At 44.4% G+C, this 18,825-nt stretch overlaps 2 protein-coding genes across 4 annotated transcripts in view; one reads left to right on the top strand and one right to left on the bottom strand.

Moving 5' to 3' along the window:
• The window catches only part of LOC308384713 (protein MTSS 1-like), a 69,027-nt gene extending 63,180 nt beyond the window's left edge, over positions 1 to 5,847 (top strand). For all 3 annotated transcript variants that reach the window (XM_080863301.1, XM_080863300.1, XM_080863302.1), the window contains 2 exons: positions 19 to 175; positions 537 to 5,847. In XM_080863301.1, coding sequence (XP_080719427.1) covers positions 19 to 175; positions 537 to 1,189 — 810 coding nt within the window. In that variant the 3' untranslated portion in view covers positions 1,190 to 5,847. The remainder of the gene's footprint in view (positions 1 to 18; positions 176 to 536) is intronic.
• A 672-nt stretch (positions 5,848 to 6,519) lies between these two features.
• The window catches only part of tmem65 (transmembrane protein 65), a 49,878-nt gene continuing 37,572 nt past the window's right edge, over positions 6,520 to 18,825 (bottom strand). The window contains exons 5-7 of the mRNA XM_080863126.1: positions 12,727 to 12,769; positions 11,524 to 11,629; positions 6,520 to 11,070 (exon numbers count right to left, since the gene is read on the bottom strand). Of these exons, the coding sequence (XP_080719252.1) occupies positions 10,960 to 11,070; positions 11,524 to 11,629; positions 12,727 to 12,769 (260 nt within the window). The 3' untranslated portion in view covers positions 6,520 to 10,959. The remainder of the gene's footprint in view (positions 11,071 to 11,523; positions 11,630 to 12,726; positions 12,770 to 18,825) is intronic.

Here is an 18,825-nt window from a genome sequence, read left to right as displayed (position 1 = left end):
TGTGTCTGTCTCTGACAGGTGGACAGGGAGACCCGTGAGGAGCTGGCCAGAGCTCTGGCCCGCGGCCTCCAGCTGGACATCCACGGCTCCAGCAGAGATTCCCTGCAAGGCTCCAGCGGCTACAGCAGCCAGACCAACACACCCTGCTGCTCAGAGGACACCATCTCCTCACAGGGTAAACGTACTTAACTTACTCCCACCAGATTAATTAAATACAAACTACTTCACAGTTTAACTCCAGCAAAGGATGCGTTGCTGCTAAGCTCAGCACTAACTTTATTCAAATGTTCACTGGACCCAGAAACAAGCCTGAATTGAATCACTGAAAAACAAACTTCCGTTGTGTCTCTTCTGAACGTCTCAAATCTCGCTCTGATCTAAACTCTAAACAGAAAAAATCTAATTAAAGTTAACGTGAATTAAAAAGACTTTAATTATATAATATCTGGGGAATGCTTGAGATCATCAGCTGACTCTGCTCTATTCAAACAAATTCTGTTATCGTGCTAAATTCTCCCCCCTCCTGGTCTCTGTAGTATCGGACTGTGACTACTACTCTGTGGGAGCAGATCAGGAGGTGGAGCAGCAGTCCTCAGACTTTGATAAATCCTCCACCATCCCGAGGAACAGCGACATCACCCAGTCCTACCGCCGCATGTTTCAGTCTAAACGCCCTGCTTCCACTGCTGGCCTGCCTTCCAACCCCTCTGCTGTAATCACCCCGGGGGTTGCTACTATCAGACGGACACCGTCCTCCAAACCCAACTTGCGACGACCATCCGGGGGCCTCAACCTGGGCCCCATCCCCATCAAGCCCCCCATGATCCCAGTTAAGACTCCCACTGTGCCTGAACACCCTGGATTCCCCAGCAAAGCAGCGTCAGAAGACGGCAACACCCCGCGGACCCCGCTAAGCCCGGCCACCACTCCTCTGTCACCAGGCAGCAACGGGTCATTGTCACCAAAGTCTGTCCCTTGGGAGATCCAGCACATGGGCAAGGGATCGGATCCTCCAACCCCACCTCCACAGCCCAGCGGTCGGTCATCAGAGTGGGAGCGTCGACCCCTCCCAGAGCTCTTGGAGGAAACAGAATACGCTGAGGTGGAGGACTTTCTGGTGGCCATCCGACGAGGCGTCAAGCTCAAGAAGACGACAACCAACGACCGATCAGCACCAATGATTCACTGAGACTGCAAAGGTTGGTTTGACATGAGCCATTTTGTGTCCCTGGCTGAAAATACTGTTGGAAGGGACACAAAATGGTTAATGCTAAGTAAAAGCAAATCGCTATGACATCAAATGGATGCCAGTAACAGGAGGAAGTTGCCCAGAGACTCTGATTGAGGATCATTTTAGAAATCTTGTCTTTTAGCAGTGATTACAAAAAAATGTGCATTTTCACAGTTTGGCCAAAGAGTAATAATATTTGCATTTAAATCAAACAAAGACCGAGTCCATTGTCAGCTGGGATCGCCTCCAGCCTCACCTGCACAGGTGCACAAGGAGAAATTTTAAGTAAACTTTCCACAAAGTGTTGACTGGACTTGTTAAGCACATCTCCCTTTAAAATCAGTTCTAGTTCCTGCGCGAGGCCGAGCCAGGAACTCTGATCCGAGATCGTTTCCTCAGGGCAACTTCGATAACAGAGCGAGGGAGACGGGATCATCCTGACGACCGAGAGACGCCTGGACAAGGTCGACCTTGTAGCAGGAAAAAAGAGGCTTAAATGAAATGAAATCCTAATGTTGGGGAGAAGTGAAGGTAGAAGAAGAGAACACTTCTCAGACAGACGATGCTGAGCTGGGAGGAGTGATGGAATATTTTCGAAAGATCAAATCATTATTTGTATGTACATATTTCTATTTTGATGTGTTTGTATGTTTTACACCCTCGTAGTCTCCCATTTCCACTAAAGGTGCCAAAAGCCTGTGTGCTGAATACGACTTACATATTTAATGCTGGATTTTCTTTATGTACAAACATGAGTATGGTGTTTGACAGAGAGTTGTACTTGGACACCACCTGAAAGAGGATTTGTATATGTAGGGCAGCGTATTGAAGAGTGGCGTGTAACCATTCGCAACTAAGGATTTTCTGTTGTTACAGTAGACTGACCTGCATGTATTCAGTTTGCCTCAGTATAAATGATCCTTTTGCCTCTTAAACCGAATAAGAAAACCCCGGCAGCAGGAGAGGATCAGGAACTCTGGATGGAACAACTCGAGGTTAAGGCTGCTGTCCAAACAACGTCCCGGCTCTGAATTTCTAAGCTGAAAACAATACTGCAAGGTGCCGTTGGAGGTTCATTTCCTCTCACTGCGATTCTGTGCTTGTCAAAAGCACTTTGTGAAATTTGAGCAATTTAAAAATGCACAAAAATACAGAAACACCATTAGCAACGCAGCATGGCCACAGCGTGCGTCAGCCAACACTCCAAGTCCATAGCAGTGCAGTAACAGAGGCTACCACAGTTTCCTCCTGTGCTACTGCGTATCTGTAGTAAATACAATCATGTGGATTTGTGTATTGGTCTGGTGTAATAGAAGTGTGCTGATTTAGGAGGCACAGATTTAAACAGTTGTGGATGTTATTTTAGTGACGTTACTGCTCGGTCAGTGCTTAAATTATTGGCCTGTGACCTGATGTTTAATGCTTAATATCTAAAACGCAGAAAATCTGGTCTATGTTGTATAACTCAGTCGTAGTTAGCACTTTTTACTAAATACTGAAATGTGCAGTGTGCACATATTAAATTGTGTGTAAGCCAGAAATGTGTACAAGTCTAAGGATAGCCGACTTCCCAAAAATGCCAAATGACTGCCCTGAAAGAGCAAGACGGTTGAACACAGTCACTTTGGAAGGCTGAACGTGGTCGGTCGACCCCCCCAGTATTCTGCCTACAAGTATAAACAGTGTCATGTATAAAAATCTCTAAAGAGAGGAGATGCACAACACGCTGGTTTGGAGTTTAGCTTGTTTTTAGTCCCAAACTGTTACTTACTAGCCTAAAAACACCAACTGTTCAGTGTGTGGAGGTGTTTCAGGTGGTGCGGGACACGCTGTGGTAACCATGTTGGAGGTCCAACACTTTATACAGCTATGAAGTCAAATCCTTCACACGCTGATCCACAGAGTGCTGTTCACGTCTTATTCATCTTGGTCCTGAAATTGTCTCCAGTTCAGAGACTGCTCGAAAAAAACTGAACAAAAGTAAAGTCAAATTATTATTAACGCCCACTTCTATTTGAGCTTTGATATATCATCACTTAGAAAAGTGATTCTACGAGTAGTCCTGTCGTGCCTCATCGTATTTTACAAAAATTAAGATCTGATGCTAGTGCACGACTGCACGAGCTCATCCCATCAAATTTAGAGATGCCATTAAAAATAACCAACAGCTGTCAATGATTGGTGAGAACAAAGCTCTAATTGATGTTTTTAAAAACACTGAGCCTCAGCTGCCTGTGGACCTCCACAGTGACACCACACGAGGCCGACGTGACCCACCAGGAGATCCTCTTAGCTGCACACAATCAGACCCTGCTGCATACTAATATGAATATAAGTCCAGTACGTATGTATACTTTAACTGTACTAGCTTGTTAATACATGTCAGATTTTAGCTGTCAGCAAGCTGAAATACACTAAAACTCCCATTTCTACCAAATAGCACTGCTAATATGTAGTCACCACATAATTATTACGTGCTTTAAGCATTTATTAATTTAAATATTCCCATCTTTTTCGTTTGACCTGTTGAGCATATAAAACCTATTAACGAGACTATATTTAATATGCATGTCGTCTTTCGTTTGCTTTGTTTAGCTGAGCATAATGATTTATTAGCCTGCTTCTCTCCTCTGTTGATCCAACTCTTCTGGACCAGGATGCAGTTTAGATTCCTGCAGGATGCAGAAACGTTTCCTGCTGTGTGTGACGGTTGTTTGACGCCCTGTACGACGACCGAAGCCGGCTTCGTTTTTAAAAAAAATCCAGGCTTATTCTCCTGTGCAGGTTTACAAATCCAGTCGTGTGTGGCTGACGCGATAACAAGCGTATGAAGCTGAGTGTTTGAAGACTCTGTAGATGTTTGTCATCGATGATCCGAGTGAGGCCGACACACACTGAGGATCAGAGGAGCGTTAGAATTCCCGTCAAAGCTGGAAAATGATTCGTTTAAATGTGTCACACATTCAGAGCGCACCGGGTTAGAAAAACCAAGTTAGATGAAAAGCCAGCGACCCGGTCCTCAGTGTGTTGAGACGCCACTCTTGTCCCCGAGCTGTAAACACAGCAGCTGTCAGTGTGTCCGTTTAACCCTTTAAACTTCAGCCTTTCATTTTCAGATGAGTTGCCTAATGTCTTACCGTATACTCTTAAAGAAGCTCTGGGTTTGATTTCTTTGTATGATACTCCTCCTTCAGGTGCTCTCCTATAACTATGAGGTTTCCCTCGTGCATTTCCTCAACAGATTTTGATACAGCCACTTTATTTTATGGAAAGTATCAGAATTAGAATTTTGGCCCTTAGATTAATTATCACCATAGTCTCGGGTGCACGTTTTACAAAAAATGCATTTTTAGTCAGTTATCATTTATTGCACAACAACAAAAAGCCTATTTAAAAATATTTCAAATATCTTTCTTGTAAGTTTGAAGTATTATGATTTATTCTGTCAGATGTACACGTACTGTGGTGGATTCTCATTGTAAACGTGGCCACAGATTCAGATATGAAGTCAGTGTTTGTTCATGTCGGCTTTTTATGCACTCAGATCTTTCAGGCACTGAGAGAGACCCCTCGGCACGTTTAAGCCCCACCCACCTGCCGTTGAGCCTTCTGTTTGCCGGACCCATCCAATCAGCAGAAAGCTGGCTTAAAGGTATCTTAAAGAGGGAGGAGCCAGAGTGAAAAATGCATTTTATAAATCACAGATTGAGGCCTAAACTTTGGGACAGCAGTCCTTTACTTCCCCAGTTTGCTCTTACGATGGTAAATAAAAGGCGGATTTTAAGGCAAACTGCAGCTCTTATTAATAAAAAGACTTTAAATTAGACTTACAAAAACAACCGCGTACAGTGTGTCAGGTAAAAAGTCTGCTCCAGTTCTGATTTATAAAAGTTATTATCAGCTACGCCTTCGTAGTGAAATGTCAAAAACTAAATCCGTTAAAAATTCAGCAACGAGGTTGAGATCAACAGCTTCGCTAACATCACTCACTCACTATAATAATCACTTTAAGCCGATGTACAAGTGAGGTTTAATTTTTATTGATTTTAATAAAAGTAACTGCACATGAATGTAACTTTTTACTGACAAATTTCCCACTAGCCTTGAACTCAGCATGGCTCCTGTAAGAACAGCAGCTTTTCTCCATCTCATTTCAGCTGTTTTTTAAAACCGTGAGGAAACAAACAGGTTTTATTAAAATCCTAAATCTGCAGCAGCTACAGACCTTTCCAGCGCTGTGACGAACTCACTCCTGCCTGTGGTGCTAGAAGTAAAAAACCTTTTTTATTTAATTTTTTTTACTACTTTTGTAATTCTGTAAATTCTGCTTCATGTTCCTGAATATTAATCATCTTTTTCTATGTAAACCGGTTTTTTGTTGGATCTTGGCTGTAAAATAAAATCGTACGTTCGATGTGCACCTGATGACGAGGGAAACCTGCGCTTTGCTTTTATCGTTTTTTGTTTCTATTTAACTTCATGAGGCTAAAGTAGGAAACCTTTAGTTTGACTGTGAGCTTGGGCTTAAGATAAACGATTGGTTATCTTTGGTCCTACTTTTTCATGCAAGACGTTTTGATTGTCCCTTAATAAACTTATCAAGTACTGACAAATAATTGAGTCTATTTATTCATTCGAGGTTGTTGATGCTCCAAATCACGATTTTCATCGTTTATTTTGTAAATGAATCAGCATCCGATATTACGAAAATCAGGTTTCTTATTCTGATAAAATGATTTAACCAGAGGAAGCAGGAGGACGAGGACGCGCTGGGAAACGTCTGATATGAATTAAAGACGTGCAGGCTTCCGTCTACGAGTCGATCGACAGATTTTATTTGTTCTGGTGAGATTTAAATCAAGTTCTTTGAAATATAAGGAAGTTATTTTAGGGTTTTACTCTTTTGTTCTTATAAATAAAGACATAAAATGACAACATTTCACCATTATGATTATTTAAAGATATGTTTACAAAGTAAATCTCCAAAAAGTTGATTCTGTTCATCTGGACGTAGAAACGTTTCGTCATCATCCAACTGCCTCCTTCAGTCTCAGCTGACTGCAGGTTTTCTTATAAACAGCACATTTGCATAATGACTGAAACCAGCCCAGTGAGGGAACAATGGGCCGGGAGGTCAGTTCCTCAGTTCCTTCTCATGACCATTGATCAACAACCACTGATCAATGGCCATGAGAACCATTCACAGAGAGCTGGGGAATGGCTGCAATCACAGCACAGTTTACAAAGTGAGTTTTGGGTTCAGGTGAGAGTTTACAAGATTTTCTTAGGATTAAACCAGAAATGTTTTAAAGGAATAAAACAAATATACACTCAAAGTGCTTCACACTACATATTTAACCATAGATTCAAGCAAATGCTTCGGTCTGTACACTTTACCTGCATCTCTCCTCTGGGTGAACATGCAAACTCCAGGCGGGGTTTGAACCAGGAACCTGCTCATGAGAAACCTGCAGTCCAGAGCGCGGAAGAATAAGGATAAACCAAGATGGTAATCAGTGATGTGATGAGTCTTTATCCAGCGAGTGTGCAGAGATCCTCAGTCATACTCATGTCTGCTTCAAAACACCAAGCTGAGTGTTCGACCTCAGCAGACCTCATGACCAGTCAGTGATGTCGCTCGGCAGGTTTTGAGACACGCATACAAATGACGCGATTGGACTAGAGCGATGCTGTAACGACCCCACGCACATTAGGTGGTCCTCGATTGTAATGGGGAGCGAAACGCAGTCGAGCTGTGTAAGCAGGTACGAGTGGGAAAAGGGCTAAAAGTGACCTCACAGTGGCTACATCCATCTTTGCTTTACAGTCTGAGCTCATGATTCAAATGAACGTGCTGTTTTCAGGACCTTTAAACACTGAACGTGAGCTCAGTCCTGCTCGCAGCAGCGTGCTCAGCCTGGAGTCCCCAATGAATGAATGAACGAGAGGTCAGTGAAGCATCACCTGCAGAGCCACAAGCAAACACTCGTATTCATTTACTTTTGTTTTAATTGCACATAATGTTGCAAAATACATCCACACATCATCCTTCAACAGTCCAGGTTGTTCGGTACATACTGTACATGCATCAGTGCGCAGCGGCTGTTCCAGACTGTCCACCAGATGGCAGCACAGCACGGCATTCCTTTACCCGACAGCCTTACATGACAAACTTCTTGTTTATAGGCTTCAAAGGATGACTTCACACAATTAAATGAAGGAAAATATCATCTTAAAAAAGCAAAACAAACAAAGTTTGATTAAAATCTTTTCCTCGTGTAAAATAAACACAAACATGAGAAAGCAAACGAGTTCTGAAGCATCCTCAGTTTTACCAGGTTCACACAGACTCAGACTTAACTAATCTGTCCTAATGAGACGGGCAGACAAAGAGCTCACTTCCCTCGAGGCTTTTACAATTAATCCAACGACAAACTTGAATGTCTCCTGCAGTCGAGTCCAAACCCTCATTAAAACACCGTGCAAACATTTCTGTCTGAGCTCACAGCTCTTAATTCCTTTAATTCAGAGGATGCGTTGGGATTTGTGCTTAAAGCGTCTCCGTCCCTCTGAAGACAAACATTTCATAATCTGCTAGAAAAACAGCAGGACTCAAAACCACACATCACAGTTTTTATCAGGAAACTTGTGATGGCGGGAGGACGTCTGAAGAATGTAAGGCTGATAAAAACAAGATAATGATGCTGTGATGATCGACCTGGATCAACCTTCATCTCGCAACTGCTGAACCACACCGCAGCCAACGTTCTCTAATTATCCATCAGTTTGCTTTGGATTGCACAAAACATATTGAACAAAAACTGCACATTATTGCACTGATCAGACATCAAAGCCCAGCAGAGAACAGAGGGGTGGAGCCTATCCCAGCTGTCACAGGGTGACAGGTCGAGCACCTCGTAGGGAAAGATGTCTGATGTAGAATGAGCTGATAGAAGACTGCAGGAGGAAGAGAAGTCCTTCTAAACATCTAACAGCCTGAAAATACTCACTGTGTGTTTTAAGCAGCTGGCAAAGACATTTTCACCTATTAGAAACAAAAACAATCTGATTTTTGCCTCTAAAATGTGAGAATCTGAATTATCCAAGTAAGTCTCAGCAGCTCCTGGAATAATAAGAGGATTTCTGACAGTTTGTTAAATCTAAAAATGATGAAGCTGCTGATCAATAAGAAAAGAGTCACTGTGGAAGCTCAAATCAAGCAGCAAACAAAACACAGACAGGAAGCTGGGGGCGCGGGCGTCTGAGGATGAAGAGGAGGAAACGCCTGACGTGGGTTCAGCGTCGTTATAAGAAGCACCTTAGAGGTCTGTCGACAGCTGGAGTGTTTAATGGTGACAAAGTCTGAGCCACTTCTCTGACTTTGAATCGCACCTTCTCAGGCACCATCTGCAGCTTCAAGTCATCAAACAAAAGCTAACAAAAAGAAGGAAAACCTGGATGCGAGTGAAGCGACCGTGTGAGAGAACGAAGGAAAAGATGGTGGAGAAAGTAAAACAAACAGATACAGAGCGACCTTGGAAAGCTCAGAACGGAGCCCAGAGCTGAAAATAGAAACTTCAGTTTCCCGAGTGTGCGCTGCCACTGAACGCCTCCTACATCTCTAAGCACTCATAAAAACCATCTGACGAGATTACAGAGCTACACAAGTTCATGCAAACACAGAAATCATTCCTCGAGGTAGCAGATGACACGTTTTCAGATTTGCAGGATGGCGGCGACTCGACGGGGAAGTCCGCTCGCTTCCAGAGCAAGTCGTGACAAAACACTTGTTGCTTTGACTCATGAATAAATAGTGTTTTTGGAGATGAAGTCTGTAAATGTATAAAGTGTCTGCTGAAGAGAAAATTTAAAAATTTGTGCTTTTTTCTTTTTTTTGTTCCTCCAATTAATCAGAGATCAAAACGAAACGTGAGCTAGTGTCTGAAACAGTCGCGTCCGTGTTTCTGCTGTCGGGATGGGAAACACTCGTCGCTGCTACAGCGCCGATGTCTGGGAAGAATAAACCACACCGGCGGTGCTGAGACTGCAGAGGGTTTCCCATCCTCCGAGCTGCCCGGGCGGATTTACACGAGCCGTCTGTGGGAGGGAAATCAAAGTTTTGTTCCACCAGAGAAGCATCGATTCTTCCCATCAGCCCCTGGGACCGAGTCGCAGAGAGGAAAGCCGAACATGTGAATTTCTGGGAACTCGACTAACATACTGATACGGGGGGAAAAAAACTACTGGATTAAATGCCAAGCAGCGAAATCAGCACCAAGGTTACGCGTATGTTCGTTTTGCACAGGCCTCTCTCTCCAGGGTCTCCGCCAGCACCGCATCTCCCTTTTTATCAGGTTAAAATTAGGACACATCACAGCGTCAGACTCCAGGATCCCTTTTTTATGCTAAGCAACCTCTGACTGCTGAAACTGTGAAAGGAAATGTGGCGTCAAAACACCGCGTGCAGCAAAACCATTGAAACTGCTCCAGCAGCTTTACTTCGTATCCCTTTGTGAATTTCCACTTGTTCCCAGCTTCCGTGTGGTCTCCTCGCAGATTTGGGCGCTTTAGCTTCACACTGCACGGAGAGCTGAGCTGGTGATGTGACAGCGGGAACAGAGTCCAGGAGTGAATCCATTATTGTGGACGTTTGTGGTGCTGGAATAGTTGGAAAACATGCGGTTGGAGCACAAAGCGACAAACCTTCGATAAGCCATGAAACTGAATGTTTAAAACGTTTTGATTAACGGTGCAAATTCACGCACTGCACCGATCGGCTACCTGCTGCCCACCTGCAGTGACCTAGATCAGCTAAACAAGTTTTTACTACAAACACTGATAAAGTCATGCTGGCAACGAGCAGTGCACTGAGATCTGCAGCCTCACCTGGTCAGGTATGACCAACCGCTAACATCAGCAAGAGATTTTTGGATATTCATAAACTGATATGTGGGATTAAAGCGGAATAGCTGCTAAATTAAACCCAGTTTTCTATTTGTGCTGCTCAACAGAGGCGGAGCAGATTCTCATTTCAGATGATGTGTCACAAAGACGTGCTTTTACAGTCTGAGCCACATCCACACTGGGGCTGCAACAACATCAGATTTTTCACATTATCGTGATTTTAAATCAGCCTGAATTATCAATAAGGATCTTTTTGCTTTCAGTAAATCATATTTAATGCTTTCTCCTTTAGTGATGAGTCCCAATACATCCATACAGATGTGGTTCAGTGACTATTAGAACACTTTCTGCACAGGCAGAAACCCCTCACTGTGACCCATCACCTGGATTATGTCTCCTAGTTACTCCTAGCAGGCTTTCAGGGGGTCACGAGTGGACGTTATTGGCATTTATTGTGTGCTTTTCCTCTTTTTTGGCAAATAAATTACTCTGAAAATGTGCGTGCAGGGACTCTGCAGCCATAAAGATTATAACAACTATGCGGCCGTTTCCTCTCTGCTTTTGCGCCCAGAACACTGGGAATGGGACTGATATGAAGAATCGATGAGAATCGCAGCTTGAACCTCCCGCTGAACCAACAGACGCCGCTTTCTTGGAGCCGACGGTGTAAAAATAACTCTGGTCGCGGTCAGCGGCCAATTACGTTCCCTCAAACTGTACGCCGCCCGAGCAGGATGACAGAGAAACGTCCGACTGTAAATACTTTTTTTTTTTCTTTTCTTAGAGCTGTGACATCAGCAGTGTTATGAAGATGTAGTGGCGTGTTAGGAGGAGCCTGATGGCGCGTCGCCGTCCTCCTTCTCGTCGTCGTCGCCTAGGAAAAACAGCGGGAACATCCCCAAAATACAGCCGATGGACACGCCGATGGCCTTACCCTGCAGCAGGAGGCGAAGGAGAAATCATCAGAATCTGTTATCCTCAAACAGTCGGGTGTGCAGAGGTGAAACTAGCTTCGGAAAGTCTGGGCAGCGATGCTCTTATCTCAGGATACATGGATTATTCATGAGGCGGTAGTTTTAGCTTCCCTTTCATGCTCTTACACACCTCTGACAGGATCTGTTTGATACGAATAATTTTAAACACTCATGTGGCTCCACCACAAACTTCCTGCATTTTCGCCCCTTTGAACATTATCTGTTGTGATAAGTGCAGCTGATTATAATCAACACTTTATTTAATAACCTGGAAAAGTGGAGCGCCCTGCTTGCTCTGAGATAAAGAAGCATGAACTCCTGCTTCCTCTTCCTTCCCATCATCCCTCTTTTGTTGCCACTACGAATAAGAACATGAAGAGGATTTAAAAATAAGACCCAAAGGAAAAACCTCACCATGTGAGAGCTGAGCCTGGTCTGCCACATGTCCACCTGCTTGGGCGTCAGATCTGGAACCTGCATCCCCAGTTTGGAGGCCAGAACCTCCACATAACCTGCAAGACTTCACACAGACAACAAATGTGTGTTAATCGCTGCACAGGCATTTAGTGACATCACTTCACCCAAAAATAAAACACGTGCTCGTGGTTTTCCATCCATGTCCTTCATGTGCGAGTTGCCCAGTTTTGGGGACATCAGCTGTGGAGACGTCTGCGATAATTCCTGCAGAAACTGAAATCTGCGAAACGGGCCGATGCAGATCAAGTTTGCCAGCATTCAGTGCCAACGCTTTGCATGCTTTGGATGCTGGTTTAGCAGCTTTGTCTTCTTCCAGACGTTATTCAAACCAAGTAAAAACTTCCATAACTGCTCAACCAACCAAAGGGAGCGTGCAGCCAGCTCACATCCCAGCTCAGCTGAGGCTTACAGGGGTCAGAGGTCACAGTAATAGGAATAGGAAATCCCAGACAGTTTGTTCTGTTCATGTGGCTTCAGCGTTTTCAGTGGGAGAAATGTTTCATCACTCATCCAGGTGATTCTGCCTCGACATTTGTGCTGAACTACACACTCGGGATAAGGCTAGCCTTCTTCTGCACAACTGTTAGCGCAATTAAAAAGGCCGAACAGCAAAGTTTGAGCCTCTGAAGTGAAGATCCTGTTAACATAAACACTGTATATACACACACACACACTCAACAGTTTCATTTTCAAACCCGGAAAACAGGAAGAGCTCATAACATGTGTGTATTTTTGGATGTTTTAGTGCCGGAGTAACGATTAAAACTAAACCAGATCAGATCAACAGCTAAAAATCTGTTTTTCATTCAGACTGATTAAAACTGAAACACAGAGAAGCTTCACATCTCCTGTGTGAAGACATCTGCTGACTGCACACCTTCTTCAACACAAAACCGTCCTTTCAAAGATGATGTCAGACTTTAGTTACAGTGTAAACCTTTTACTACAGATAAATAAGAAAATAAAAGGTATTTAACACAGAAAAATCACCAAACTACAAAAACAGAAACACAACAGGACAAACTTCACGTCATTGATTGAAATCTTTGAGCAGTTCTAACTTGCTTTAAACAGACTTCACACAGTTCGCCCAGAATAAACCGAAAAGCCTCAGAGGCCGTTTATAAAGATGCTGCTTACCCGAGCCCCGCCAGATCTGAAACCAGGTTCCCCAGAGCCGCCGCTGCAAACACAAAGAGGCACACACTTTGGTTTCTGCTGCTCTCACAAAGAACAACAGCGAGCACAGTGACAGACACAAATGCATCAGACACACAGAAAAGAAATGCTGAGGATTTGTGAAACTCAATGATTTGATTTATGCAGATCTTAATATCTAATTATGAAAATAACGGCATCATTTGTGATTTCTGTGAACAGTATCGATCTCTTTCAGACGCTCCTAAGTCATCTTCTCATTCCCAGAACTTTAACAGACTTTAAGAAGCTTTATAGTTTCAGAAAAACCAAACTCCTCCTGAGACTCTCACAGAAACACGAGGTTTATTCAGACTGAATCAGAAATCTGATAACCATCAAGTTCCTCTGGGAGGCCAGGCGCCAAAATCTCTGAAGGAAATCTGCTCACTGCTGTGCTGACGTCCATCAAACACAACTTAAGCCTGACACATTACACACACACACACACATGCACGTACACGCACACACACACACATGCACGTACACGCACACACACACACACATGCACGTACATGCACACACACACACACACACACACACACACACACTCGCACACATACATGCACGCACATGCACACACACACATACATGCACTCACACACACATACATGCACGCACGCACACACACACACACGTATGCACACTCGCACACATAAATGCACTCACATGCACACATAAATGCACTCACATGCACACACACACATACATGCACACGCACGCGTGCGTGCACACATACATGCATGCACTCGCACATGCACACACACACACGCACGCACACTCGCACACATACATGCATGCACTCGCACATGCACACTTACATGCACGCACATGCACACATGCACACACGCACATGCACACATGCACACATGCACACACGCACATGCACACACACACACACACACGCACACGCGCACACACACACGCACGCACACTCGCACACATACATGCATGCACTCGCACATGCACACACGCACATGCACACATGCACACACGCACATGCACACACGCACACACGCACATGCACACACGCACGCACGCACACACACACACGCACGCACACTCGCACACATACATGCATGCACTCGCACATGCACACTTACATGCACGCACATGCACACACGCACATGCACACACGCACATGCACACACGCACACATGCACACACGCACTCAAATCAAATCACTTTTATAGTCACATCACATGTGCAGGTACATTGGTACAGCACATGTGAGTGAAATTCTTGTGTGCGAGCTTCACAAGCAACAGAGTTGTGCAAAATACAAGAATGTAAACAGGCAAAATATACGAATGGCTACATCTGAAACTAATAAATATATGTACAATATATAATAGTATATGCAAAAAAAATAAAATAAATAAAATAATTTCTGGATGTGTATACTAAATGTTTTTCTATGTGTGTGTGTGCATACACATATTTTACAAATTAAATAGAGTCAACAATAAATAAAATATATAAAAATATACAGAGTTGAATATGTGCAAAACAAGTGGCATTTATATACAGTGTGTAGTGCATAATGTTAAAGTTCCAGTAGTGAAGCTGAGGTGTCTATGACGTGTTCAGCAGTCTGATGGCCTGGTGGAAGAAGCTGTCTCTCAGTCTGCTGGTTCGGGACCGGATGCTGCAGAACCTCCTTCCTGATGGAAGCAGTCTGAACAGTTTATGGCTGGGGTGACTGGAGTCCTTGATGATCCTCCCCGCTTTCCTCAGGCACCGCTTCCTGTAGATGTCTTGGAGGGAGGGAAGCTCACCTCCAATTATCCGTTCAGAGCACCGCACTACTCTCTGGAGAGCTTTGCAGTTGTAGGCGGTGCTGTTGCCGTACCAGGTGGTGATGCATCCAGTGAGGATGCTCTCAATGGCACAGTGATAGAAGGTCCTGAGGATGCGGGGGCTCATGCCGAATCTTTTCAGTCTCCTGAGAAAGAAGAGGCGCTGCTGCGCCTTCTTCACTGTTTTGTTTATGTGTACTGACCACGTAAGATCCTCAGCCAGATGTACACCAAGGAACCGGAAGCTGCTCACTCTCTCCACAGCAGCGCCGTTGATGGTGATGGGGGTGTGTACTTCTCTGCACCTCCGGAAGTCCACTATCAACTCCTTTGTCTTTGCGACGTTGAGGGTGAGATGGTTGTCTTGACACCAGTGGGTCAGGGCGCTGACCTCCTCCCTGTAAGCCGTCTCATCACCGTTGGTGATAAGACCCACCACTGTAGTGTCGTCCGCAAACTTCACAATGATGTTGGAGTTGATAGTGGCTGTGCAGTGCACTCACACACACACACACAAGCACTCATTCACACATACATGCACGCACATGCACACACACACACACACACACACACACACACACACACACACACACGGACGCACACACACATACATGCACGCACATGCACACACACACACACTCGCACACATACAGTGGGGCAAAAAAGTATTTAGTCAGCCACCGATTGTGCAAGTTCCCCCACCTAAAATGATGACAGAGGTCAGTAATTTGCACCAGAGGTACACTTCAACTGTGAGAGACAGAATGTGAAAAAAAAAATCCATGAATCCACATGGTAGGATTTATAAAGAATTTATTCGTAAATCAGGGTGGAAAATAAGTATTTGGTCAATAACAAAAATACAACTCAATACTTTGCAACATAACCTTTGTTGGCAATAACAGAGGTCAAACGTTTACTATAGGTCTTTACCAGGTTTGCACACACAGTAGCTGGTATTTTGGCCCATTCCTCCATGCAGATCTTCTCGAGAGCAGTGATGTTTTGGGGCTGTCGCCGAGCAACACGGACTTTCAACTCCCGCCACAGATTTTCTATGGGGTTGAGGTCTGGAGACTGGCTAGGCCACTCCAGGACTTTCAAATGCTTCTTACGGAGCCACTCCTTTGTTGCCCGGGCGGTGTGTTTTGGATCATTGTCATGTTGGAAGACCCAGCCTCGTTTCATCTTCAAAGTTCTCACTGATGGAAGGAGGTTTTGGCTCAAAATCTCACGATACATGGCCCCATTCATTCTGTCCTTAACACGGATCAGTCGTCCTGTCCCCTTGGCAGAAAAACAGCCCCATAGCATGATGTTTCCACCCCCATGCTTCACAGTAGGTATGGTGTTCTTGGGATGCAACTCAGTATTCTTCTTCCTCCAAACACGACGAGTTGAGTTTATACCAAAAAGTTCTACTTTGGTTTCATCTGACCACATGACATTCTCCCAATCCTCTGCTGTATCATCCATGTGCTCTCTGGCAAACTTCAGACGGGCCTGGACATGCACTGGCTTCAGCAGGAACACGTCTGGCACTGCGGGATTTGATTCCCTGCCGTTGTAGTGTGTTACTGATGGTGACCTTTGTTACTTTGGTCCCAGCTCTCTGCAGGTCATTCACCAGGTCCCCCCGTGTGGTTCTGGGATCTTTGCTCACCGTTCTCATGATCATTTTGACCCCACGGGATGAGATCTTGCGTGGAGCCCCAGATCGAGGGAGATTATCAGTGGTCTTGTATGTCTTCCATTTTCTGATGATTGCTCCCACAGTTGATTTTTTCACACCAAGCTGCTTGCCTATTGTAGATTCACTCTTCCCAGTCTGGTGCAGGTCTACAATACTTTTCCTGGTGTCCTTCGAAAGCTCTTTGGTCTTGGCCATGGCGGAGTTTGGAGTCTGACTGTTTGAGGCTGTGGACAGGTGTCTTTTATACAGATGATGAGTTCAAACAGGTGCCATTCATACAGGTAACGAGTGGGGGACAGAAAAGCTTCTTACAGAAGACGTTACAGGTCTGTGAGAGCCAGAGATTTTCCATGTTTGAGGTGACCAAATACTTATTTTCCACCCTGATTTACCAATAAATTCTTTATAAATCCTACCATGTGAATTCATGGATTTTTTTTTCACATTCTGTCTCTCACAGTTGAAGTGTACCTCTGGTGCAAATTACTGACCTCTGTCATCATTTTAAGTGGGGGAACTTGCACAATCGGTGGCTGACTAAATACTTTTTTGCCCCACTGTACATGCACGCACGCACACACACACACACACACACACAAACTTCCCAATTCAGTGAAAGCTTCATCTGATCTTTTCTGGACCCAAAAGTGCATCGACAGGGAAGTGAGTCGAGGTCGCACTCGTCTTAGTCGCATCAGGAAGTGTGACAAGAAGTCAGGCTGAGACTCTGCTTCTGCTTTTCACGGCGTTAAAACACTTTGAAATTCTTTATTCAGCTCAAAAACCAGAGAAATAAGCAAAGGGTAATTTCTTATATCAAAGACGATCAGAAATGCAGGAAATGGAAAACGATGAATGGAATAAGGAGTCATGAATCATGTACATCTGAAACCATCACTCATGTGTTCCAGTGCAGTGGCGTTCTCACTGATGATGTCAGTGCTGCTGATAAAACACTGGGTCTGATTTAGCAGCAGTGCATTAACTGGACGTCTGCTGAGACTGTTTCTCCTTTTCCTATTGGCTGCTCTCTCTCCTAATGCCTAAACGCTCCTGTGAGGTCTTCCTCTCCTCCTGCCTGGCAGCTCCAGCATCAGCATCCCTCACCACTACAGATCAGTGTTACCTGCACACAGTCCACAGAGACTCCTGCCTGACCTCATCCATCACTACGTTAAACCTCACCACCGTCTCTTAGTCCTCATACCTGTCCTGCACCACCCTCACATACGTCTCCGCCACTCTGACCTCCTCACGCAGTACCATCGTCACAGTGAAGCTCCTTCTCTGTACTCCTCCAGCCTCACCCTCAAACTTCACATCTCAGCATGAAGCCACACCGCTGCTCGCTGACAGCCGCCTCTCTTCAACAGCTTTTTCCCATATCTTCATCGCACGGCTCATCAACTTCATTACTTTGATCCACATGTTTGATCTGACCAACATTTCACACCGGATGCCCGGTGCTTGGAAGCAGCGCGGTGAGTACGCAGGAGATTGTTTATCTTCTGTAAACAGCCTGATGTTTCCCACACTCAGCAGTTTTGGAACAAAGTGCATTTTTGCACAATAATGAAACTCTCGATTAATGCTCGGACTTTTATCCGGACTTTTTTTGATTAAACTTTTATCATGATAAAATGTCCTAATTTCCCCATTAATCATTTAATTTAAAGTAAGCTCCCATACTTATTTAATTGTAAAGATGAATCTGAGCCACATTTGAATACAGCTAAAGCATCCAAATAACAGATTAAAAAGTACCGTGATCACCATCTGTGACATCGTCCTCCTTTTTCTGTATTTAATGCATGTTACATAAATCCTAACGCACTGCTTGCTTCTCCAAACATCCTAATTACACCCACAGCGTGTGGGGGAGATGGAGTGTGAAGAAGATCTTCCCGGATGTGTCCTTTTAACTCTTTTACAGACGCTTCCACCTGAGAAAGACTCCGGGGAAAAGTCTCGATGCAGGGATTTTACATCCCATCTGGTCCGGGAGTGCTACAGCATCCCCCAAGAGGAGCTGCAGGAAATATTCAGGCAACATAATCCCACACCTATATGATTCTGATGTTTTAGTGTAAATCATTTTATTGTTTTATTGTTTCATGTAAAGCACTTTGGCATGCCCCTGGCTTTTAATGTGCTCTATAAATAAAGATTGTTGTTGTTGTTGTATCTGTTTCTCCTGCAGGAAACTGACAGCTGATTAAAGTTCAAATCTAACAGCACAAACATTTACCTGATGCTGAGGACGCACGCTTCCCTCGACAACAAGCTCCTTTTTAAGGAAGCCTTTAGAAACCCACCCACACATCACGCCCTGAACAGATAAGTGCATATACCTACAAGTGTGCAGTGCCAAGTGGCCCACATACATCTCTGCATACTCACTAATGATGAAAAAGCAGAGCGAGTGTCCAAACAACACATCAAAGCAGAAACAGGGGAATCAGCAGGAGCGAGAAGGAGTGAAAGTTTTCGAGGATCAAAGAGCACCTTTGGAAAAGACTCCCGTCAGCTTCTTTGTCTTCTGCTTTCATG

This window comes from Rhamphochromis sp. 'chilingali', assembly GCF_963969265.1.
Source record: "Rhamphochromis sp. 'chilingali' genome assembly, chromosome: 17".
Classification (NCBI taxonomy): domain Eukaryota; kingdom Metazoa; phylum Chordata; class Actinopteri; order Cichliformes; family Cichlidae; genus Rhamphochromis; species Rhamphochromis sp. 'chilingali'.
This window is presented reverse-complemented; position numbering and strand designations above follow the sequence as displayed.